This window comes from Dasypus novemcinctus, chromosome 3 (assembly GCF_030445035.2).
Source record: "Dasypus novemcinctus isolate mDasNov1 chromosome 3, mDasNov1.1.hap2, whole genome shotgun sequence".
Taxonomy (NCBI): Eukaryota; Metazoa; Chordata; class Mammalia; order Cingulata; family Dasypodidae; genus Dasypus; species Dasypus novemcinctus.
This window is the reverse complement of record NC_080675.1, coordinates 123,557,018-123,583,773: the sequence shown is the minus strand read 5'-3', so window position 1 is coordinate 123,583,773 and position 26,756 is coordinate 123,557,018. Positions and strand designations below refer to the sequence as shown.

The 26,756-nt window shown below is 43.4% G+C and overlaps 1 protein-coding gene across 1 annotated transcript in view; it reads left to right on the top strand.

The window, feature by feature from the left end:
• The window catches only part of GLDN (gliomedin), a 62,258-nt gene that overhangs the window by 4,775 nt on the left and 30,727 nt on the right, over positions 1 to 26,756 (top strand). Inside the window, exon 2 of the mRNA XM_058294197.2 lies at positions 23,276 to 23,327. Within this exon, the coding sequence (XP_058150180.1) occupies positions 23,276 to 23,327 (52 nt within the window). The remainder of the gene's footprint in view (positions 1 to 23,275; positions 23,328 to 26,756) is intronic.

The following is a 26,756-nucleotide window of genomic DNA, read 5'->3' as shown; positions in this document are numbered from 1 at the left end:
AAAGAATCAATAGGGGAGAGCAGGTGTAACTCAGTGGTTTGAGCATCTGCTTCACATGTATGAGATCTCGGGTTCAATCCCAGGTACATCCTAAAAAAAAAAAAGAAAAGAAAAGATGTGGGTGTATCTATATTTTATCTTTTGTGTTAGGAAAGCAAGGGGGATCACCCTTGGAGATCCCAAAAGACACAAATGGTAAGAAATAGCATGATTTGGACAGGAGACTCAATATTATAATGATGTTAAGTTATAACATGTTAGGGTTAACCCTCCCTAAGCTAATTCATAATTCTAATAAAAACAAAAAATATCAATGCTTTTTTTCCTGAAACTAATTCTAAAGTTCATATGGAAAAAATAAACAAGCACAAATGGCAAGAAAAATTCTAAAAAGGAAGAGCAATGAAGAAGAAATAGCTCTACTGGATATTAAAATATAATTGAATCCTGAGTAATTAAAACAGTGTGGGAAATGAACAGACAGATCACTGGAATAGAATAGAAAGCCCAGAAACAGTCCCAAATACATATGGAAATTTGTGCATGATAAAAACAGCATCTCACTCCAGGGGGAAGAGATGGATTTAATAAATGATGTCAAGACAATGGGCCAGCCCTCTGTAAAAGGTAAAAAGTTGGAGTCACTTCTCACAGTATGCAGTTTAATAAACTCTAAATGGATCAAAGTTTCACATTTTCTAAAAATGAAATTCAAATTACTAGAAAGAAAATATAAGTAAATTCATTTTTAATTTTGGAATGGGGAAGGCCTTTCTGACTCAAAATCCAGAAGCAAACAAAAAAAGGAAAAGAAAAGTTCACTACATTTAAAAAGCTCAGACAACAGCAACATGGCATGGCAAACAATAAAAACACGATAAAAAAAGATAAAAGATAAATGACAAACTGGAAAAAACTATTGGCAACTCATATCATAGATGCAGGGCTTGTCTTCCTTATTATATTTATAACACACTCTTAAAATTGAAAATATAAAACAAGAATCCAATAGGAAAATGTAATAGACAGTTCTCAGAAAAAGAAATGCAAATGTCTCTTAAACAGGAAAAGATAATTTAAAAAAATAAAAATTACAACTTCCTTAAAATACAATTTTCAGTTGTCGGAATGACAAAAATACAAAAGTTTGATGACGTCACTGTTTAGGGTGCAAAATGGCACAACCCATATGGAATGCATTACCTGGAAAAATTACAAATACATTTACCCTTTGACTAAGCAACATCACTTGTGGGAATTTATCCTGTGTTAGAGACTTGCTCATTTATGAAATAACCTATATATGTGATCATTCATTGCAGAATATTTGTAAAAGCAAATCCATGTCCATTGGTATGGGACTAGTTAAATAAACTGATATATACTGTATAGTCAGCCAAAGGGGTGCTCATGCAAAATACCAGAAACCTGTTGGCATTTATAAAAGGGTATTTATTTGGGGTAGAAGCTTACAGTTACCAGGCCATAAAGTGTAAGTTACTTCCCTCACCAAAGTGTGTTGCCACATGTTGGAACAAGATGGTAGGCTATGTCTGCACAGGTTCAGGCTTCCTCTTCCTGTTAAGGCTCCACGGTCCCAGCTTCTTCCAAAATCAGCTGTAGGCTGGGATAAGTCTCATCTCTCTCCCGGGACTCGTTTCCCTCTGGGCTCAGCTGCTCTGCTCTCTCCTGTGTATTTACTTCCTGGGTTCCTGTTCTAAAATCCAACCTCCCTTCTCTATTGTGCAATTTCTTTGTGAGTCCTTGCCCCCTTGGTCCTCAACATCCTACTGACGTGGTCCAATCAAAGCCTTAATCATTATTTAATCAAGTAAAGGTGAAACCACTGAATCCAATATAACATAATATGCCCACAGGAGCAGACCAGTGTGGAAACATAATCCAATATCTATTTTTGGAATTCATAAACAATATCAAACTGCTACATATACACTCACTGGAATAAAATAATAATGAGGAAACTATGTACTGCTATGAAACAATCACTAGAATATATTCTAGGTGAAAAATGCAAGACAAATATATATGTATATATGTGTGTATATATATAGTGTATTATATTTTGTGTAAGGAAAAGAGGAAAATGAATGAAGAAACTAACAAAAATGCTTAGTTATGGAGAGTTACTTATGGTGAGGATAAGGTGAGAATGAGCCTTTTCTCTGTGTAGCTCCTTGTGTTGGTTTGACTTGTGAGCCAGGTGCGTGCATTATTCTTTTTAATGTGAGTGAGAAGGTCCATAGGCACAAGGTGGCACGCTAGAGGCAGGCAAGCACAGTGACAGGGAGACAGTAGGGCGTGGTGGGGACTATACCAGCCTGAGTCTCTTAGGCTTTGTCTGAAGAGGAAGCTCTAGCTGATCATCACCATGCCAGAGTAAGAGCTCAGTGTGCCTGATCTTTTGATTTTTCAAGAGAAGCTGAAAATTTTTTGTGTGAATTCTCTGTTTTTAAATATGGCAACAATTTAGAAATATTTTTTATTGGCTGACAATGTGTCAGCACCCATTTTGTGGGACCATTTTAGAAATTCCTGGCCATGAGTTTGCATTTTATAATCATGAGTGGTTTTGAAAAAATAACAAAAACACTTTATTTAGCTTGCTCACTATCACCACCACTCTCCCCCTCTCCCCCCTTTTTATTTACCAGCCTGGTTCTGAAAGGATAGTAGCAATTGTGTCATTGTTACTGTTAGTTGAGATGGAGGTGATTTACATTTGGGCAGGTTTGGGTTTTATTTTGTTTTTCTTTGCCTCGTTTTTTGCTATTTCTAAAAATCATTTCTATCTTCAGTGGATGGAGATTTCCCATTACTGTGGCTTTTCAAAAGCATGTGCTCCCAATTATTCTGAGCTAGTTCCCAAGGAGGAAATTCCAGCTGTGTTAAGCAGCCACACATTATTATAAGATAGCTATTATTGTACTTTTCATGGTGACTGCTATGAGCTGCACTCATATGGATCTATACATTCTATTATTTATTGAGAAAAAAAAAAATCACATGACCTATAGTCACAGCTCCTGTTAGCCTGGATGCTGCCATCTCCTTGAAGACTCTAAAATGACTATGTCAGAGTTGACCTCCCTTTCCCAGCCCTGGTCTCGGGTTATTTCCAAATGGTGTAAGAGGGGAAGATTTAGACCAGGGGTCTAAGAAAAAGAAAAAAAGAAAAGAAAAAGGCCAAATCCAGTTCCTCACCTGTCTCTGTACATCCTGCAAGATAAAATTTTATAGTTTTTAATGGTTGGGGAAAAAAAATCAAAAGAAGAATGATACTTCATATGACATGACCAGTATTTGAAATTCCAATTTCAGAAACCATAAATAAAGTTGTACTGGCACACAGCCAGGCTCCCCTGGCTAGCTATTGTCCATGGCTGCTCTGGTGCTACAACAGCAGAGTTGAGTAGTTGCCACAGAGGCCTCTGTAGAGCCCTCAGGGTCTAAAATATTTACTGTCTGGCCCTTTACAGAAAAAGCGTGTCAGTCCCTGGTTTAGACCTTGGTCCACTGTAGCAGCACTAGGATTGTTCCTTTGGAGAGGCCAAGCTACTAAACCAGGGTTGTTCCTGCCTTGGGTGGACTCTGAGCTCTAAGACCCCTCCCAGGGCGACTGAATCTGGGCCGGAGCTGACCGGCGAGAGTGGCTGTCCCCAGCGGGACAGTGGAGGACTGGCTGAGCCAGGCCCTCAAGCCTTGCCGGTCCAAGGTTGGCCTCCCGTGTCAGAGGCAGCCAATGTCAGGATAGCTTTTAGCCAGCCCTTTGCCCCCAGTCTAGGCTTCATTTCAAACTCTACCTGTTCTCTCTGATCATAAAGGAGAGATTTATACCCCTTTAGGTCTTGCAGCATGGAGCAGGCTCTGATGAGAGATTAGAAGCCTGATAACATCAGGCCAGATAAAGGCAGGGTGGCCAAAGTCACAAACCCACACACTGAGCCTGGGATGTAGGTCTCCATGGCCTTCCTCATAGCACCATGTGGATATGTGCACTTGGGAAGTCAAGGCTGTGTCCTCTGCACACACTGTGTGGTTTGCTTGCATGTAAGAAGCCACTTCCAGATATCAGTTGTGGGTGGAGAGAGAACTTGAAGCTATACCTCTGCTAAGGCTGTGTCTAGAGTTGGTACTATAAACACACCCGTAAACCTAGCCCATGCCTGTGGTAAGAATGGTGCAGTGAGCAAGAGAGGAGAGCCGGTCCCTTACCTACATCCTTCAGACACTATATTCATGTAGTGCATACTTTGCATACACACAAACAAAACAATCCATGGACACATATATTTGTCCTGATTCTCTAAGGATATAAGAACCAAGTGGGTCAAGACTGGGCATCTGGACCCATGAGAAAAGGGCAGTTGTATTGACCAAATGAATGACCGTAGACTATTTGGACCTGCTCCCAGATCCTGAGCTATTAAAAGCCACTAGTCCCTTTTGAGCCAAAGCAACAGAGGGGACAACTGTAGGAAAAAGCCTGCTCTGGCTTTATCAATCTGGGCAGGTCGGAGCCTTCTGAGAGCTGGTGAATTGTTCCTGTCATCTTTGTCTCCACTGTTTCCCTGCCTTTCCTTCAACCTTCACTGCCACTCTGCCAAGGATACTGTGGCTTTTACTCTTTGGCACTAAGAGCCATGTGCCTCCTGAAAAATGCCTCTCCACTCTGGGGAGACAGCAGAACCCCACCGGCCTGCCCATCATTTCGTGAACAGCCCATTCGGCCACAGGCTGAGAGGTCCTTGGGCCAAGGACACTTTCTAGGTGAGTTCCTGAACAGCTTTTCAGATCAAAGGGTGCTCCAACACCAAGGGGTTGATCTTCCCCAATGCCTTTGTCCCAGGATCTCTCGGTGGCTGGCCCAGGCTCACCTCTACACAGTGCAACTGTCCCTTTTGACTTTTTTGGCTTACAGTGGGTGAATAGTGTTGTATTAGTCAGTGTTCTCTAGAGAAACAGAATCAATAAGAGATATCTGTTAATAGTATGTGATTCTATAAGAGTATCTCACACAGCCATGGGGATACACAAGTCCAGGTTCCACAGGAAGGCTGCAACCAAGGGCTGCAATGAAGGTCCAATGAAGGTTCTTTGTGAGTTCTAGGAGATGTTGGCCATCCAAAGACAAGCTGGGAAATTCTCTCTCAATGCTGGAATCACTCCCCCTTTTAAGGCATTCAACTGATTGGGTTAAGCGTCACTCATTGCTGATGGCAATCTCTCTGAATTGATGTACCTATAACCATCTATCTATGACTTACCACTGCAGTAAAGTCAATGGTAACTAAAGCCCATAAATGCCCTTGTATTACAGTTAGCCCAGTGCTTGCTTGACCAAACACCTGGGCACAATTACCTGGCTGAGTTGACACAATAGCCTAACTATCACAAGTGTCCTCCAAATTTCATGTCCACCTGACACCTACAAGCATGACCCTTTTTGAACATACAGTTTTTGCAGATACAGTCAATCTAAGACAAGGTCGTAACTGATCAGGGTGAACCCTAATCCAATGCTTGAAATCCTTTAAGAGGGAAATGTGGGCACAGTGAAATACAGGAAGAAGGCCACATGAAGACAGAGGCCGAGGTGGTGCTGCCACAAGCCAAGGAAGCCAAGTAGCCAAGGACTGACAACCATCAGCAGAAGCTAGGAAGAGGCAAGGAAGGGTTCTTTCCTAGGGCCTCCAGAAGACTCACAGGCTGCCAGAGCCTTGATTTCTGACTTCTTGCCTCCAGAACTGTGATAAATAAATTTCTGTTGTTTTAAGCCACCCAGTTTGTGGTGCTTTATTAGAGCACCCCTAGGAATCTAAGTCATGGCTCCTCCCTTTAACTCAAGCAGCCTGACTTTTTTTCTTCACTGTTAGGGTCTTAGCCAAATTCTTTCTTTGTGATTCTTCCCTGCACTATGCTGTGGAGAGAGCAGTGTGGACTCAGGAGTCAAGCTCATATCCAGGTCCCACAGCTTGACTGATGGGTGACCTAGAAGAAGTCTCTTAACATCCCCAACCCTCAGTCTCTCTATCTGCAAAATGGAGGTAACAGTGCCTATTACGTAGCATTGTTAGGATGTTACATGAGATAATATAGGTAGAGTACAGTGCTGGGACAGTGAGGTTCTCACTAAGTGTTCATCATTGTTGTTATTAAGATAAATCACTATTTACTTTCCATTAGCCCTTCTTACCCCATGCCCTCAGCATCTTGTTTCTGAAATCACACGAGTCCTTTTGCCTGGTGAGCATAATGTCAATAGTGACTCTAGGATTTTGAGAAAAGAAAGTTTATTAGCAAGGGCCAGCCCAGTGGAGACCAAAGGACAATAATTTCCTCAAATCAGTTTCCCCAAGCTGAAAGTTGTGCTGATGCTTATGTGATCTTGTGGGGCTGGTTTAGTATAATGAGGCAGATGGAGTGAGATTACATCAGTAGGAGGTAGGTCTTAGCTGAGCATGCACTGTTTCAGAACGTGCTGGTCATACCTTGCATATAAGAAAAATGGCAGAACCAGGTTATTCCAGTTCTAAAGTGAAAAACAAAAACAGGATCTAACCCGGATCTTGGGATTAGATCATCTGATAGTCCCATAACTATGCATAAAGTGAGATAAGTTTCCTATTAGTATACATAAAGGAGATAGAGTTTTAAAACTAAGGCAATAGAAACTTTAATAAATCAGTAGGAAAGGTGACTTCTGTCAGGCATTAGTGAAGCAGCAGCTTCATTTCTGGGCTTCCTCTTTATCTCCAGTTCCTTCAGGATGCCGAATTGTCTGCTCATCTGTCCTATCAGCTGCTGCTTTTGGAATGTTATTTGACCCCTTGAAATCTTTGCTGGCATCATGCCAACCTATAGCATCTTGTCGATGACAAAACAGAGCTGCCCTGGGTGGGAGCAGGGCTTCGTCAGCAGTTCAGAAGTCCGTCAGCAGTTCAGAAGTCCGCAGGCCCCCACCACTTCAGCGTGGCCACTGATGATGAAGTTTGACACCCACGGAAAGACAGTCATTTTCACGTCCTTTCTGAGTGGTTCAGTTGTTTTTAACTCTGCTGATTCCTGATGATGGAGGGCAGCCCTGAAGAAGGTTTGGTTGCTTTTATTAGGAAAATTGAGAAACTGTGAATGGAAGGTAGAGCAAAAACAACTTCTAAGAAAGAAACATTTACTTCTCAGGGGTCTTGCATTCTCCTGGATATGGCAGCTTATGTGGAAACTATCAGAGTCCTTAGATTCCATAAAAACACTTATCTGATTGAAAAGAAAGAGAGACGTTCTTTTTTTCTTTACATTCCTCACAACCCCGCCTCCCCCTCCACCACCGAAAAATAAATCCTTGGCCAAATCTAGTTGACATTCAAGCTTAATTTACATGCATTTTATCTACAGACTAAAGGTCATGTTGTATGAAACAAGCTGAAGCTTTGAGGTTGGGATTCAGCTACAAAGGGAGCATTTTTCAGTCCATTAGTTGCTTTTATGTAGATCTTTGGACTTGAACAGCTCTATGTTTTAAATAGATATAATTTACTTCTAGTTTAACTAAAGTTCAGGGCACAATTGTCTTTGCTGAAAGGTAGAGTTAAAATAACAAGACCAACTAAATGTAATTTGTGGAGTTTGTTCTGAATGCCATAGAGCAAGCCCTTCATTGCCACTCAGAGAAAGTTTCTTGTGCTCACCAAACTTCTGGCAACTTTGAAGGCCCTGTCTGTGCTGTATATAAAAAGCTGTAAAATACTTTATGGTTGTCCAGAGGTATCCACATTGTGGATAACTATACCCATGCTAGAATGATGAGGTGGCAACCACAGAATAATTCCCTAGATTTTAGTATCTTTTCCACTAGAATGTGGAAAATGCCCTTTCCCAACAGGCAACACTTGAGGGTCTTAGAATCAATCACTCTGAACAGGAAGACCTTTTAAAGCAAATCCCTTATAGTGAGTTGGGTTATGAGCATCAGGGCAGTCAAGAAGAGAGAAAATTGGCCCAAACTAGAGTGATGAGGGAAAGTTTCATGGAGGGAACAAAACTTGAAATGGGCAGTGAGATTTGGGCAGGCAGGGAGGACAAATCATTCTCAGTGTAGGTAATCACTTGTGCCATGGTCTGGGGACCAAAATGAAAGTGGTGTGTGCCAGGAAGAGCAAGAATCCCTGCATGGGAGAGCTTGGGTTGGGGAGGAGTTTATACTGGCTAGGTTAGAGACAGCCTTGAATTTCCACTTTTGAAAAGCTGGAAGTGGATTTGATGGGCAATGGGGAGCCATTGTAGGCCCTTTACCACAGGAGAGTCATGAAAAATGGTATATTAGTCTGCCAAAGGGCTGCCGATACAAAGTACCAAAAATCTGTTGGCTTTTATAAAGGATCTTTATTTGGGGTAAAAGCTTACAGTCCCAAAGCCATGGAAAGGCCAACTCAAGGTACCATAAGAGGTACTTTCTCACCAAAGTCAACTGCCACATGTTGAAGCAAGATGGTGGGCAATCTCTGCTGGGTTTCAGTCTTCCTATATCAGACTCGGCTATCTTTCCAAGGTCACCTGGCAAATGGTCCATCCCTACCCAGGTCTTTACCTGTTTGAGCCTTTTCCTTTCTGCCACATGGCAGGATCAAAATGACAAAGTTTTCTCCTCTGTGTGTCTTCTTTAGTGAGTGTCTGTTTATGTCAGCCACCAAGTGGGCAGGGACTCAATTCGAATCATGCCTTATTGAGGTCATTGAATCAAAGCCCTAATCTTAACAGGTAATTTAACCAAAGTCCCCTTAACTGAATTCAATATAATCAAAAGTATCATACCCAGAAGAATAAGTTAGTTTGTAAACATTATCTTTCTCTTTTTGGGATTCACAAAAATAATCTCAAACTGTCACAAATGGTTTCAAGAATGGTGCAATGCATGAAGAATGGTGGCACAATGCAGGAAAGACTGGAACGGGAGACACTATAGGCCAGAAGAAAGTTAGGAGGTTTTTGCATTACTCCAAGCAAGAAATGATTCATGTCTGGCTAAGGTGGTGACATTAGGAATGAAGAGCAAGGGATATATCCTAGAAATAGCAAGAGCAACAACAAGAATGAATTGGGGGAGTGGATATGGTTCAAGCAGTGGAGCACCTGCTTCCCACATGAGAGGTCCCAGGTTTGGTCCCTGGTGCCTCCTAAAAGCAAAAAACAGACAACAAGCAAATGGAAAAAACAACTCCAGGGTGTTTTTCATGTGGCTCAATGGTTGAGCACCTGCTTCCCACATATGAAGTCTGGGGTTCAATCCCCAGCTTTGGTGCCGCAAAAAAAAAAAAAAAAGAATGAGTTGAACTTGGCAACTGATTGGATACAAGAGACAAAAGCAAAAGGAGCCGTCTAGTTCAGGTGCATCCAACACTGAGAAGGATGGTGTGTCATGGACAAAAATGAAGAAACCCAAAAATGGGTTAGTTTAGAAATAGGGATGTTGAGTTTGTTTGGGGACTGAATATAAGATGAAAAGGAAGGAAAAAGGGAGGAAAAACTGAGATAGAGGATTTTAGAAATGGAGAATATCCTTCCAAGGAGAACTCTGCCTTCTCCATGAGCAAGGTCTTTCCAAATCTGAAAAGTAAAAGGCAGATCCCAAAATTATTTCAACCTTTGTAATGGTTAAGGGCCATGTTTACTCCTGGCTCTGGGACCTTAGGCAGGTTGTTCAATCTCTCTCTCTCTCTTTCCTCATCCTTAAAAAGGTGATGATAATAATATCTACATTAAGGGTTCTCACAAGGATTCAGTTAGATACCCCATATAAAGTCCTTAGCACAGTGCCTGGGATGCAGTATGTAAGAGCTTATCATAATTGTTATGCTAGTATTTTTCAAGTGCTCCCTTTCTGGGCCTCTGAAAGCTTTGTAATAAAAAGACCTTGGAGATAGACTCAATATAATTTTCCACAGAAAAGACAGATTCCAGGATGCCTCTAAAGCTAGGAATTTTGAATGACTTGGGAAACAGACCATCCTCTAGAAAGAATGCTGTTTCCCTGATAGTTGTTTTGTTGGTTAGTGGATCCAAAAGAAGTTATTATACTAAGCATAATTTGCAAATATTTGATTTCATATTTGTTTTCATTTTGTCCAATGTGAACTCATGCATTCATTCTTTTATTTACCAAATCTTTTTGAAGCCCCTAGAAACAGCACACGTGTCAGACAAATGATACCACCCAGCCAGTGTTCCGATGCGAACATAAACACTTGTTTTCTCGGTAGCATCTCACTGGTCCTTAGGGCCCTCGTCCAGATATTTTCTTGAGTAACCATTTGTAGATATTCCATGGGCTTGGGAAAGGGGTGTGTGAACAGGTGCAGATTGACAAAACATCTTCATAAATGTTTTGCAATGCACAAACAATGCCACAGGACAGTTTGGGGGTAATGGTTTAATTCCTTATCCTTCCCCCAACATTGGACAAGTTACTTAACTAAGTTTCATGCATACTTTTGTGACCAAAGAGTGAGGATAAGAATGCTTGGATAAAAATCAGAAATTACCTGAAGATGCTTGTTGAAGGGAACAATGTGAGCCCCAAATATTGTTATTAACAGTGAATGATGATCCCAGCAGCACTCCTGCTTCAGAAAACTCCATTAGAGGCCTGTGGGAGACAAGTGATTCTCAGTTCATTTCAAAGCACTCATCCCTTCTTACCCTGACTCCTTCTGCACTTCTCACTTTGTTTGTATGCAGTTTTGTCTCTAATTTGTCACCTTTAGTCACCTTGTCTCTTTAAATACATCTCACAGTGTTTTCTCTCTGCCTCTAGTGTGGTATTTGGCAAATAATCTCTTGATTGGTGGATTAATACACAACTCAGCAAGTGCAAATACAAACTAAGGTATCTGCTAGTTTTGGGCCCCCGTTTACTGCTATGTGTTGGGATTACAGAAATAGTCACCTCTGCCCTCAAATGTTTGCAGCTAGAGGCAGAACAAACAAGTCAACAGGCACTGGCACAAGTGCTGTGATGGGGGAGCGCAGACTGCTGTGGAGCAGCTACTAACTTGAGGTGTGAGGCGTTGCTTTCTGGAAAAGTGACACCTAAGCTCCGACCGGGATGATACAAATTGTTAGGGAGGACCTATAGGAGTTTTTGTAACATTTTTCTGATTGTTATATTAATATGGGTCTATCTAGTATAGTAAATTAGAAAATATAGAGTAGAAATAATAGATAGGTTTTTTTAAAAAGAGGCTTATTTACTTTATTTTTCTTTATTTATCCCCCACTTCCCCGGATGGTTCTTTCATCTGTCTGCTCACTGCTCACCTTCTCCAGGAGGCACCAGGAACTGAATCTAGGACCTCCCATATGGGAGGGGAGTGCCCAGCAGCCTGAGCCACGTCCACGCCCTGCAGACGGGCATCTGCTGGCTTGTGGCATCTGCTCATTGGGGCGGGATTGGCATCTAGCTTGTTGTGGCAGGGGCGGCGTCAGCTCATCTTCTTTTAGGAGGCACAGGGACCCGAACCCAGGACCTCCCATGTGGCAGACCAGTGCCCAAGTGGTTGAGCCACATCTGCTTCCCAATAGTTTTTAAATAACTTGTTTCACAATCTAATAAATTATTATAGCATGGTGATTTATGGAGAAGTTACTCTGTGAAACTTTGTTTTATTTTAATGGCTGAAGAATCAAGGGGGAAAAAAATATATATATATATATGTATATATCCCCTGCCCTATCCCCACTGAGAAGAGTAGCTGAGGCTTTGTTCCCAAGGTCTGAGCTCTTAGGCACAGCTCTCTTGGAGGTTTCTGTAAGGGGAAAAAGAAAGAAAAGTTTCCGTAACTGGGAAATCCTGGAAAAAGGCCCTGTTTTTGGTGGTATAGGGTAGAACTTCTCAAAGTAGGGAGAGGACTAGCTGCATCAAAATGACCTGGAGCATCTGCTTAAAATGCCAATTTCTGGTTCCTACAATGGACCACCAAGGCAGAATCACGGGAGGTTGGGCCTAGGAATCTACATTGAGTTTCTATCACGGTGATTCGAATTATACCCTAAAATTAGAAAATCAGAGGCCTGAAATTAAGCCAGATCTGATGGGAGGGGGGATTAGAGCTCGGGTGGTTTGTGGTTTGAAAGAGGAGGACCTGGCCCCTGGCGGTGTCCGATCCGCGCTCCAGGCGGGGGCTGCAGGTGTTGAATACGGTGAGGTTGAACACTTTTTCATGTTTATTGGTGATTTGAGTTTTTTTATCGTGTAAGAATTGTCCATTCATGTTCTTTGCCCATTTTTAATTGGGGTTTTTATCTTTTTCTCACTAAGACACTAAGTGCTATTTATATAGGAAAATAGCTTTTTGTATATTATACATGTTGTGATATTTTTCCCGTAACAATTATAACATTATTGAGAAGTTAAAACATGCCAAGTGCTATGCTAAGAACTTTATTTATATGTGTCAAAAAGGTCCTTATCTTGATAGAAACCCTGTAAGGTTTTATATTATTCCACTTTACAGGAGATTTTGGTCACTGAGGCTTATAGAAATGAAGCATTCTGGGGAAAGTCATATAACCAGTGAGTGAAGGCAATGGATTTCAGGCCAAGCTGTGTCTGACTCCAAAGCCCATGCACTTTACATTGTACCTTTCTGCATTAGTAGTTACCTGCCTTTTAATTTTGTTCATGGGCTTTTTTTGGGGGATGGGGGAGGATGGAGGGAAGGGGGCACAACATTGAAATGCTTTCATTTTCATGTAGCCAAGTTTATAAACCCTTTTATTTATGGGTTTTTTCCATTGCCTTCAGGTTTTAGATCATCTTCCCTACCTCAGTATCTCAAGATCAGGTAAATACCCACCTACATTTTCTCATAGTTACATACCATTTTGTTCAAAAGTTATGTAACAGAATAATATGTAACAGAATAATATGTAAAAACAAGGGTGTTTAAAATACAGAAATGAAAAGATCCTGTTCCCTTTGAGAAACAATGGGCCAGAATAAGTTGTAAAATTTCAGGACTTGAAAATAGACAATTCATTATAAAAAAACTACTGAAAAATAAAGTATGAGCAAGGACTCGAGCTTAGTAACCTGATTTGTAGTTTTTTTGTTTGTTTGTTTTGGATGGGGGGAGAACTGTCTCTGGATCTGATGTGGTCTTTAAGCTGATAAAAAATTAAATTGTCTCCGTGTGAGCGTCCGTTTCCCACCCAGGAAAGAAAGGCCTACACGCAGGAGGTACTGGGCGAGTTAGGGCTGAGGCCTCCTGTGGAGTGGCCGGGCAGTGCTGGTTGCAGAGCTGGGTTAGCCAGTTAGCGGGAGCAGGAGGAACCGGTGCTGCCCGTGGCTCTCAACTCGCAGGCAACAGGGGAAGACGCGATCAGGACCTGCCTTTGCCGAGCCGCAGTCTACTTGGACCGAAACCCAACAGTAGCCTGAGAAGCTGGGGCTTGTGGAAGCCTGTGGGCTCCAGGGGGGAGAAGGGAAATGTCCAGGAAGCAGGTGTAATGGCTTATATTTAAGCGGCTTCAGGCCCTTGTCAACCTACACCTGGCTATTTCTTTAACTCCTACTCTATATTTTGAATTCATTGATGAACCAAACTACTAATTAGAACTTGTTTAAATATCTTTAAGTTAATAAATAAATTATAATTAGTAGTTTCCAGAAAGCAGAATCAGCTCATTTCTATTGTAATCATGACCAGCTATAACACTAGAAAAAGCGGGCAAAGTTTCTTTTTTACTTAAAAAAAAAACAGCTCATTCGATCTTTTTTTATTAGAGAAAATTGTGGGTTTATAGAACAATCATGCATAAAATACAGGATTCCATTACATCACCCTATTATTAACACCTTGCACTGGAGTGGTACGTTGTTACGGTGGATGAAAGCACACTTTATACTTGTACTATTAACTGTAGTCTGTGGTTGAACTTTTTTATAAGTACCCGCCCCCCGCCGTTCAATCCTTACAGCACCCCCTGGGATAAGTGTTGTCACTTTTCCTATCTTCTGCATCAGGAGATGAGGTTTAGAGAAGCTGGGGCCTCCTCCAGGGTCCACTGCAGTCAATAAGGAGAGGAAACGACGGGTCCCAGGTCATCGGTGGCACTTTGCCAAGCCCGCCCCGCCTTCTGCATGGTGTCGGATCCTGAAGTAGGTCTTTAAGCACAACTGGGGGAAATGCTCTGTGTATTTAAGATGTTCCATCTGCTCATAGAAGTCACAGCAGAGTGTTTTCCCAGGCCCTAGTCTCAGCTGAAAATAATTTTGCCAGAGAAATTGGAATGAGGGTGTTTGCTAGAACTGCCTCTTCCAGCTGAGATTGAGGAGCCCAAGCTGCTTTGGCCTCTGTAACCTCCACGGTCTTTGCATGCAAGCAGCGCTGGCCAAGACTTGTGGGTAGACTTCAAACCAACACTCATGAGTCATTTGTTCAGCATTTTATGACAGAGGCTGGACAGCAGCAGGAGCAGGGTGAGGAGGGCTGCTGGAGACCACACTCAGTCTCAAGCAGTTCAGCTCAGCCCTGAGGACCCTCTTAGAGGAAATGCCTTAGACAAAGATCCTGTGGCCCCACTCCTGGGAAGGTGGGCTGGCCTCCACCCCACCCTAATCCATTCAGCAGAGCAGGAAGGTCTGGCAGGTACCATGCTTTTCTCCCCTGGTGTGCATTTTCAGTGATGTTTTAGCCTCTTTTATGGGTCAGCATCACAGCACCCGCCTGAGTGACCCACCCCTACGCGGCCAGGGCTGCAGAGCCCTGCAGACACTTCTGCTCAAGGTAGCGTGAAAGGTTTGTGTGGTGATGTTAGCAGAGAGCTCCAGATTCTGGGCTTCGAGGATCTCAGCTTATGACCATAAAAGAATTTAAGGAAACACCATAGGGTAGACAATGGAGTAAAGAATTTATTAAATAAGAAAGCAAGAAAAGTACTCCGTCCAAGGCATGGACTTCCGGCATGCTGCAGAGTGAGACGGAGCTTGGGGCCCCAGGAAAGGCCTTGTTAAAGTCTTCCTCCTCCCCCTTCATAATGCTGGGGAGGGACCCCAGCTGTTTGCTGTTCTGATTGGTTGCCCCACCTGTTAGCTCACAGGGGGCCAATGGTGAGGCCTTTTATTGTAAGGTATCCAGGACTTCTCTTTTGACCCCAAACGAGATTCCGGTTCCAAATGTGGTTCCCATTCCAAATGGGATTCTTGTGGCCAGGATCTTTCCAGCAACCTTCCCCTCAGGAGGTTTGCGAGCAGGGTCTCATCGCCATGGGGTCTGCCAGCCGTGTTGTCTGCCAGCCGTGTTGTCTGCCAGCCATGTTGTCTGCTGGGCCTCAGCGCCTTCCCCCATTCACTGTACTAACCTGCCTCAGTGTTACTCTGCAGACTGAGGGCACGTCTATGGTTTCTGGATTTTCTGTGGTATGGATGTAGGAGGGAGACAGCCATGGGTCCAATATCTTAACTGGATAATTCTAGAGTCTCCATGGTCCCATTTCCTAGGGTTTATTAGAATGTCTGCAAAAGCAGTTATCCTAAGCAAATGGTGCAAAGAGAAGCAGGTAACCACATGCCAGATTATTAGTTCACATGAACAATGTTACTGCCAGTCAGAAGGGAATAATATCATTGGTTGAAAAGCACATTTTCCTCCCAGGTGAGTGAATAATGAGTAATCCAATATGTATTAGCACTTGCTATGTGCTCAGTGCAATTCCAGTGGGAAAGGGAATGCCTGAGTGAATGGGGCAAACAGAAAAAGGATGACAGCCCTTGCCCGTAAGAGCTTGCCGGAGAAGCCAGAGCAGATCTCAGGTGAAACGAACCAGCAGGAGCATACAACCCCCAGGGGTGGATGTGGGGTGGCAGGAGATGGCTGTGACCCTCCTAGATTGCCGAAGGAGATCATGCCCCAGAATTTCACTCTTGTGTCTCAGAAACAGCCTCCTGTAAGTCAAACCCGTGTCCCTGCTGGGGCTTGCAGATTGTCCTCACCACTTCCCGGCCCCCGTGTGATTTCCTGCCTTCCACAGGGATGAGATCAGGATGTCTGATGCCAGCTTCAGGCCCCATGAGAGTCTTCTGACATTTGTGATGTAACTCTTAACATTGAGCAGCTAGGTTACCACCTTCATACCCCATTTCTCCAGTCCAAGGAATCTCAGGCAAAGGCAAGCTGCTTTTCAGCTCCCTGGAGTTTATCTAACAGGATCATTTGCATGCACATAGTAATAGCAATTTGCATAATTAAGGAGAGAGTTATAAGAGCATTCAGTCTCTAAGAGAGTTGGAATTTAAGTTACAAAATATGTCTGATCTGGAAGGTGACTTAGCTATCAAACCAGAGCCGGTCCTTGGGGAACTTCAGAGAAATCATGGCAGGGCACGTTGCTTTAGCAACCCACTGACCAGGGGGAGCTGGTGACAAAGGACAGGTTTACATGCCTACTTTTTCATCAATTACTCCTGAAAGTAAAAGGTGAGAGAAGGAGGTTCAAGAGGGCAGAAACCCATCACATTTACCTCTATTCATTCTGATGAAAGAGACACTTTATAAAATTTTTCATTTTTGCAAAGAAAAGACTTACTTGAAACTGGCACATTTCAACTAGTAAAAATGGAATATCCTGTTCATATACAAAGTAAACTAAAGCAAAAATGAATATTTCAAGTTGAATTCAGAAAATTCCATTGAGGGGAAATAGTGCTCGGTGCTGGAAGAAGGCTTGGGCGAGCTTGGGCCAGCTGCTCCGACGGCTTTCTCTGGGCCTCAGCTTTCTCATCTTCCTCCTCTCACTCCAGGATCCCTGAGCATCCCTCTTCATCCCCACACTTTTTTCTCCAGTGGAGCCATTAGGGATCTCACGAGCAAAGTTTGCAAGTCATCTGTCCAGTCCAGGCCTCTCATTTTACAGATAAGAGACTAAGGCCAACCCCACCCCGGTTTATCCAGAGCAGCTACATTTTTATTTGTTTTACAGTTTGCTGTTTGGCAATTTATTTGGGGAAAACAGCCGATGGCTAATGAACAATTTGGAAATCACTGGACTGGACAACTGTTCTAGTTCATTTTATATCCACTTGTCTAGAAGCAAGAGATCTCTAAGTTCTTTCAAGAGCTGGGGTGATTGTGAGGGCATGATGTATGCACTCCCAGGAAAAGCCCCGTCGACAGGCGCATCCCTTAGGTTCACATGTCACTTGCTAGTTCTCTTCTCCCTCTCTGAATTTCAAAAAAATAGCAAAGGGAAAATCATCCATTAACTCAACATGCCTTTTAAAGTTATATAAACCAAAAAGTGAAATCCCCTTTTTGGGGAAAATAATCTCTGTGAATTATTTGGTTAATATGTCTCCTGATTATTCTGTGTTTATATAGACATATCTAGATATTCTTTTTCAACCAAAAAATTGTATTCTGATATGTATTGGGCTTCACCTTGCTTTTATCACTTAATAGCATGCCAAGGCTGTCTTTCCAGATTACTACAAATAAATCTACTCATTCTTTTTATTCTGTTTGATTCTTTAGTAATGAACATTTAGATTGTTTGCATTTTTTAACCATCACAATGTCACAATGAGCATTCTTATCCAGATGTCCTTATATACTCTTCCTACAAGTGAGATTCCTAATTATGGCATTTTCTTTCCAATAGATATTGCCAAATTATGTACCATTTCTTTTGACTTTGAATTAATACTAGTGATAATGAGCAAAAGCAGGTTTGTTCTCCCGATGCACCTTAAAAGCCAATTCCTGAGGCACTGGGGTTTCAAAGAGAGAAAGAGTTATTTGGTTGCCCAGATAATATTCTAATATTTTATAACTTCAGGATTCTATCAAGTAATTGGGGTGGAGCTGGCCCAGGTTTCTTCATTAATGAACATTAAAGGTACTGAACAGGATGGGGGTGGGCACTACACCAGGCGAGTCACAGGGTTCTAGGATAGGAGACCACAGAGCACATCAGTTACACGGTTGTTCCTACGGATGTTAAACAGTGAAAGGTGGAGTGGCTGCCATCACGCAAGCATGAGGCTAAGTCTAGAGCAACCATAAACTAAGGGTGAGACCTTCTTAGGTCTAGCCTAAATCCAGTCAGTTTCAGCAATTTCAAATATCACCTTCATGCTATTTTATAATAAAAAGGCATTTATATAATGATTTTGTAATCATAATTATTTGTTCATTCTTAACCCTCAGTTATACTAGCTCAAGCCATCTGAGGCCAGGAAGTCCATTATCTTCTCCTGGGACCCCTTCCTTGTCCCTGAACTGCCCAAGATATATCCATGAGTTCTACAAATCCAATGTGACAAATTCTGCTTCAAGGGAGAAAACTGGAAGGTCTGCCTGGGCCAGCCACTAGGGGAACCCATGTTAGCTGTCTTTTCTCTCATGGCTGCCATAGGTTGTTACAGCTGAAGACAAGTCCCCACACTCTTGTCCTGCCCGTACCATGTGCTTTTGGGGAGATGATTCCACCTCCTCTGTGAGGCACACCTCATGGCTGCACTAAGCTCGAGCTTTCAGAGGTATTGTTTTTTATTTGGCACTCAAGGTGTTGGCCATTGCTCCCATGAACACGTCATCTGCACTAGCACAGCTTGTTGAGAGGGGCTTCCCACTGCTGCCATGGGTTTTTTCCTGTGCTCCACCCACCCTCTTCCCAGAACCATCCACCCTCTTCCCAGAACCATCAGGTCTTCCACTAGCCTAGGCTGGTGGTAGATTGTCACCTTCTCCCAGGCAATTCTGCCCTTGGAGACTGTAATGGTTTGAAGCTGTATGTATCCCAGAAAAGCATGTTCTTAAAGCAATCCACTCCATGGATGTGGACCAATTGTAAGTGAATTCTTTTGACAAGACTACTTCAGCTAAGGCGTGACCCACCTCATTCAGGCTAGGTCTTAATCCTCCTGTTGGAGTCATTTATAAATGGAATGAATAGAGAGGGAAAGAGAGAAAGCCACTGAAACAAGAAGCTGAAATCAATGAAGTTTGGAAGAGAAGGGAGTGACCAGCAGGTGCACTGTGTCTTGCAGAGCCCAGAATCACCCGCAGCCAGTTTTCAGGAAGAAAGCATGATGCCTTGATTTGGATAGTTTCTTGGCCTCAAACTGTAAGCTAATTAATCCTCATTGTTTAAGCCAACACATTTTATGGTTTCTGCTTTCAGCAGCCTAGGAAACTAAGTCAGAGATCATTGAAGTTCTTACCTACCAGGGAAGAAGTTCTAGACTTGGGACCAGGCCACCATCCTGGGCACCAGGGATACTGACTAAACAGAGCAAGATTCCTGTTCTCAAAATGCTTACATTCTTTGGAAAGAGGGAGCAGTCATCAATACATACATCTACAAGATAATACTTGAAAATGATGAGTGCTACCAAGACGATAAAGCTGAGTGAGGTGATAGGGAGCAGCTGCGGGACTGCTTGTAGTTGGGTGGTCAGGGAAAGCCTCCCTGATGAGGTGGCATTTGGGCATTTGGGCTTCACCAGGTGAAGATGTGGGTGGGGCACCATGTACGAGGCATGGCAAAGACCCATGGAGGAGGCCAGTATGGCTGGGGCAGAGCGGCTGAGGGGAAACGTGGAGGGAAATGGCTCCGACCAGGAGCAGGGCTGCTTCACGGACTGGGTGATGCCTGTCGCCTCCAGCACAATGACTTCTAAGGCCTGTCCCCAGCTGCAACCTTCTCAAACCCTCCATCAAGATTTAAGAAGCCCTCTGTGCCAGGTGTGACTCTTTAATTTGACAATCTAGATTGTGTGGCTTTCGATTTTGAATTTTCTTATTTTCATTCAAATTCTTAATCGTTATTCTCAGGGGAAAAATGTTTCTGACTTTCTTATTGCCATGCCTTTTCATTCCATTATGTTTTGTCTCAATGCAATCTTATATAACTCAAGTTTGTTGAAAGAATATTCCCAGGTGAAGATTAACACGATTTACTGGCAAATACTAAATGAACATTTAGCATATAAATGAAACCAACAGATCAGGAAACGAAAACTTCTTCTTCATAGTTTTTACAGAAGTTGCTTCTCACCCAGACCAGTAATGAATATCAAAGAGAAAGGCTAATTTTTCCTATTGATTCTTGTGTTGTTTCAAACTCCACTATCTGCTGTGATCCTACAGGCAACAAATGAAGCATTGTGAAGTCTTTTCAAGTCCTCTCAATGGGTAATTATACATTTTTTAAGACAATAAATTTTGTCCATAGTGCAACTGATTACATTCATTTATGAAAATGGCTAAAAACAGTGAATAAAAAAAATTTTTTCTGTCAGGTTAGGTTAAGATAATCATCATAGCCATAATAGAAAGTGCAATGGAGCTGAAATTTAAAAATCTGGAGTTGAGCCCAGTTCTTCCACTAGCATGCTATGTGACCTTGAGTAAATATCACCCTTCTTATCTGTATAAGAGGTAAAATCATACTGCTCAATACACCTCAGCTCAGAAAATTGCTGGGGTGGAGAGAGAAGGATGTCGTCTTGGCAAGAGGCACACAGGATGTTTCCAAGTTTGGAAAGTACTGGCAAGCTTCTCGTTCTTAAGCTAAGGGGTGGCAGATGTGTGTTTGCTTTATCATTCATCTTTAAATTGTTCACACATATCTTATATATTTGTGGTATATATAGTTCACAATACAATTCTGAAGCAGTAAATAAATACCTGTTGACATACTTGATAAAAAGTTATACAGTCCAAGTTTTCTTCTGGATCTCATAGAAAACAGAATAAACCTAGATAGAAGACAAAATATTCTTTCCCTCAAATCAAAACATGATCTTTAAAAAAATCAGTTTAATTGAAAGGGTAACCAGGGACATTTTTGAACAAGACCAAAGAGCCTATCATGCTAGGTGCTGCTCCCTCCCTCTCCACTACCCACCCCCTTAAAGTTTGTTAGGTCTCTCTCCAAAAATATTCTAGGCATGTACAAGCATATGCACATGTGCCTCTTTTTTTGCATGAATGAAACATTTTATGCTGCTTTATACTTTTTCATTTTTCTGAGAGACCTGACAATATCAACCCTTATGGATTTAAATTCATTGTTTCACAGCTACTTAGTATTTCATTATGTGAGTATGCTATAACTTATTTAATCAAACTTTGCTGATGGGTTGTTTCTAGTTTTGCTCTTGTCCATATTTCTGCTACAATCCTCTTTGTACTTACATCCTCTCACATATATATGAGGCTATCTAATATTCCAAAGTCAAATGGTAGGTCCATTTAACTTTAGGTATATACCGCCAAATTGCCCTCCAAAAGGCCAGTGTTCCTTTTTGCTTCCATCATACACCAGGCCCTGTTTCCTGACACCCTGGCCGTGATGTGTTCTGTTGATCTTTTTATTTGCAAACCTAAGAAGTGAAATAGTATTTCATTGTTTTATTTCTTTAACTCAAGTGGAGATGAATCATTCCTTTTGCTCTGAACTTCCTGTCTAGGTCCTTTGCCCAGTTTTCTTTTGGGTTGTTGTTCCTTCACTTTTCTTAGTATAATAATACACACTGGACAAGTTAGCCCTTTGCAATTAATTTCCTACATTTGTGTTTTTCTTTTGTTATTGCTTGTCATAGTTTCCCTCTTGCAGAACATTTTAACTGGTCAGATAATTAAATAGTCCAATTCATCACATTCTTGCTATATATGTTTTGGGTTGTGTTTCCTTCTTAGAGAAGTCTTTCCCACTCTAATACCATTATAAATATTCTTCCGGCATTTTCCTCTAGTACTTTTACTATTTTGTTCTTTATTTTTAATGTTTTGGACAATGTGGCTTAATTAATTTATTCAGTGTAAGGAGGGAAGTACAGATCCAGCTTTTCTTTTTTTTTTTTTTTTTTGGTAGATATCTATCCAACTATTTCAATTCCATTTCTTCTTAACTAGTGAGTTTTCCAACCAATGCTTTGAAATGCCACACTATATTGGTCTAAAAATTGCTATGTCTATAAACTGAAAATTCTTGGGGCATAAATTGATAAATGAATAAAGTAAATCTTTATAGACAAAAGGAATCATGCAGGCAATTTGTAGCCTGGCACATTCTTGCAAACATTCAAACAGTGAAAAAAGAGTGTGTTTATCACATGCTGGTCGCTGTTCTAACTGTGCTCATTTAATCCTCACAGTCATGCTGTAAATTGGGTACTATCAACTCTATTTACAACAAGGACACTGCACACAGAGAGGTTAACTAATGTCACCGAGGTAACACAGCTAAGTGGTAAAGCCGTGATTTGAACCTGCATATAGTTTGGCTGTCCATACTGCATACAGCCTTTATGGAATGGAAAACATTTTTGTGTGCTCCTACATGCCAGGCACTCTTCTCAAAACTTCACATGTAATAATTTCACTTAATCCTCACAGGACTCCTAAAAAATAAGTACTTCTACTTTACCAAGTTTCAAATGAGCAAACAGGCAGAATATGGCTGGAGATCAGAACGGGAGGGGGGAGTAGTGTGAGATGAGCCAGGGGAGGAGGAATTCTGCTCTCTAATTTCAGAGCAACACGGGGTCACAAGAGAGTTTGATTCGGGCTTAACGCAATCATATTCGATTTTTTCGCAAAGCTCATTGGGAGCAGCATGGAGAGTGAATGCGGGTGTGGTGGGCGCAGATAAGCAGGCTAATACCACACTGCAGCGACTGCGCATCCCAGATATCATCCAGGGCGAGTAGGGAGCATCCACTTGTCCTCAGAATCTCTACCATCTAAGGTGCAGTTTCCTTATGCCAGGGACTGGGCTGGCTCAACCCGCAAGGCAGGGACTTAAATTATTTACACTTACAGAGGAGGAAACCCAAGTGCCAAGAGGTTAAGCACCTTGCCCACCCTCACCCAGCTGGTAAATGCTTGCTCCTAACCACAGGGCCCAGAGCCCTTTTTATTCAGGCCCACAGAGGACCCTCCAGATGCTGGCGGACTGTTACAGTTTTTTCTGTAGCAGCTTTAGTGATTCCTCTGCCATCCTCCGTCTTCTCAGAGTTTGTTATAAACCGAGGAGATTCTGTTGATGATGTCAAGAGATGAGCGGCTGGTGTCCAGATTTTCAGATCCTTTCCTTTCTTTTCAGCTTTAGGTTAACACTTTCTCTCAAACGTCTGTCCTGCACATTCTCCTGAGGTTCCTTGGTGAATTTCACCTTTGCTTTCTGCTGGTCTGAACAACAGGCCCGTCGGGGCCGCTGCCTGCTGTGCTGTGCTAACGGCCCTCTCCCCCTCCAGGTCCGCGTGATGGTGGAGCTGTGCAACAGCACCAGGGGCATCTGCCTGACAGGTAGGTGCACGGCCGCCCTCCCAGCTCTGCACGCACGCGAGCCCCGCAGCAGGGTAGCACCTGGGACATACACTGACATGTACGCCGATACATGTTAGTTTGCTTTCACCAGATGTTTTTAACGGACTGAAAGTCAGCTCTAATATAATTATGAACCATAATCATATTTTAGTATTGCCATAGAAATACAGCCATGGAAAATAACTGGGACTTCAGTAATTAGAAACGTGTGGTACCTTGAACCAGGGCCAGCGATGTTCTCCTTATTCCCTTCCGTTTAAAAAAGGGGAAAGAAAGAAAAGAAAAAGACCTTGCTGAATTATCTTACCAGAGAAGTAATAAAGTTCTTATATCCTGCAGACAGCATGAACAGTAAGGTCAAGAAAAGTTTTAGGAGGAATCTTCCATGTGCTGAGTGGGACTGGACGTTGGTCACATCCTGCCCCCACTCCACTCAATACTTTTATAAAATGAATCAAGGGCAGACAGGAAGGAGGGAAAGAAGTGGCGTGTAGGTACATCGAGCCTGGGGACAAGGCTCGGGGGTTGGGGGGGTGGGAGTGGGGAGGGGAAGTGGTTTTGCGAGGCGATCTGTACCTGAGGCTGGCGCGCTCCCTGGAGGGCGGGGCCAGAGCAAGCCCAGACCCCAGAGCAGCCACACCATCGACACCCCCTCCGCGCCCTCCCAGGCCAGAGGCAGTGCTGGCCAGGCCCGGGGAGCCGGCCCTAGACCTTGCATTTCCCACCTCCAGCTGGACCGCAGAGCCCTGAGGAAAGATGAAATTGTTTTCTCATTAAAACTGTCCACTGTGGAGTCGAAGCACAACTCCCACTGACTTTTAAAGATACCTGCAAGACTCTGAAGCCACCTGAAGCTTTTGTTGGGCCAAACCAGTTTATGGCCACAGTTTCTGGGGAGGTAGAGTTTGAGGAGCCCTACGTAGTATGTATCTATCTACCCGTAAGAAAACTCACCCTTTTCTGGAATATTTTCCCCAGCACCTCTCATTACCTCCGCTCATTAAGAGCTCAGTGTGTATGTGTTGAATGAATCAGCCTGTGGTTCATGTAATGAGTATATGGAGGTGGTGGGCTGGTAAGAAAGAAGCTTCCCTCAGGAACCCCAGTGTCCAGGTCACACTCTCTTTCATTTTAGCCACAGAGGGAAAAGCTGCAAAGCTGTCATCCTGTGGCTTCTTGGGAAATGCTAAGTGAATGACTCAAGTCACATTTCAGCCCTCACAGAAAACTTAATATCTTCAGAACAACTTGGCCCTCTATTCGGACACTTTGGTGCTTAAGCACCTTTTATCCATCCCTGGAAGTCCCTTTTCAGAGTCCCCACATGTGACAGTAATGAGTGCTGGAGAAATGCTCAGATGGATGGAATTATAAGCACAAAAGCCTTGTTGAGAGGTACAGGAAAAGCCTCTTCCTTTTTGATTTTAGAGTGATAGAATGACAGGCAGGCTGTTCAGTGGATGTGCGTGAGGGAGCTACTGAGACCACTTAGTGGAGATTGGCAGGGAGGAGGGGATCGCCTCTGCACTGGAAATGGGTTGAGGTGGTAATTCTTTGGCACCTCAGAGTGCTTTTCAAAAGCTAGCGCTTTTTCCTTTCAGACCAGCTTGAAATTGGGCCTGCTTTTACACAGAAAGCTCTTCAATTAAAACTTAGGTGTGAAAAGTACTAGCTAGCAAGTGGGACGGTGCCTGGGATGGGCCGCCCAGCACAAACGGCGGGACGGCGGGCCTGGGTGGTGACAGGTGGCAGAATTTTCCTGGGCCCCTTTAGGGGCAGGTGGGGCTGGGGGCAGAGCCCTGGTCTGGAGCCCCAAGAGGGAGAGATCGCTCAAGGAGCCCCAAAAGAGGCAGGGCAGGAAGGGTTACCAGAGCAGACTTTGGGCTTGGGGCATGAGAGCAAGACCTAATTTTAACAATGGATTCATCTCTGAAAAAGCAGGCTCTCGTCGCTTGAGGCTGGTCCAGCCATGCCTGTGAAACCCCTTTCCTGTTTGTTTTCCTTGACACAGCTGTGGTTGCTATGGGGATAAGGACAGATGCTGTGTAGCTTCGTGCAGACTGCATCTTGGGTAAACAGTGAGGGCAATTCACTAGCTAGAGTAGGTAGGTGTTCTTGCTAGCAGAGTTTGTCAAACAACAAACTTTTCTGGAAAATGTTTTTTTCTGGAAGGATCTTACCCTGAGCCCAGATTTCCTTGGGATCCCAGAAGCACATCTTTGGAAGAGCAGATATCTTAAAGAAGGCAGGTTCGTGGATCATTCTTCACCTCTAGTGGCCTCCATACATGGACTTGGGGGAAAAATCAGTAAACTGTCACCTTGCTGAGTTGTTGGTTGGGCAGATGCACTTCAAATCCACAGCACCCATTCTTCTTGCAGCCAAGTGACTCTAACCCAGTGCTGGCAGCTGTTACCACAACCTTGTCCTATACCCAGAAAACAGCAATAATGGCTCATAGCTGCTACTGAACATGGCCTCGTTTTATTCTTTCCTGGCAATCCAGAAAGCCACAATCAAAATTGGCACTTGAAACAACACCTACTTGCCATCGCTATTCTAATTTGTTAAGGGTGCCATGGCCATAGATCAAGGTTGAAAGGCATCCAATTAATAGGATTGGACTGAAGCTGTAGTGCAGTGGGGGCATGCAAGGAAAGGTAACTTTCCAGGTCAGGGCTCTGGTGCCCTGGGACTGGCCCCGTAGGTGGGGCAGGGCAGCTGCAGGGGGTGTACCACCACACACAGGGAGGGCACTTAGGCCCAAAGCTGTTCCAGTGCATCCTTAGAAAATGAATGGACCAGTCTGGTCCCCAGAACAGCTTGTGCAATTCACCTGGCTTTGTTCGTGGGGCTGCACAACCCAGCCAGTCAGTTGTTTTGGTGTGAGCCTCCAAGTTTGAGAGCTGGGGCCTCTCAGGGCCATCCCCAAGCATGCCCCACTCTCATGGGAGTAGGGAGACCCCCTCCCCAACCCCCACCCACATCCTTGCTTTAGCCCGAGCTCCTGTCTGGCCCTAAAGCTGTGGCCAGTGTGAATCCAGGCCCCAAGGGAGTCCTGGCTGGGGGAGTAAGAATGGGAGGAACTCCAGCCCTCTGGGGGTGGTCCAGCCCGAAGGCATCGAGTTCCTGGAGCTGCTTCTCCCCCAGCTCTTTCTGCACAAGCACAGCCACGTCACACTTTCTGAAGTGTTTCTATTTGGAATATTTGTTTGACTTCTTTTTTCCCCTCAACTAGCAAGACTTTGGGAAATGTGTAGCCATTTCCTGTGTGGTCATCGCTAGGCAGGGGCCCTGGGTCACGCAACACCTGTTTTGACAGAAACCCAGGGCAAAAGGGGAGGCTGCAAAAGAGAAATTGGAAGGACCCAGAGGTGATTCCCTTCCCTGTGATTTGGAAGGGCTGGG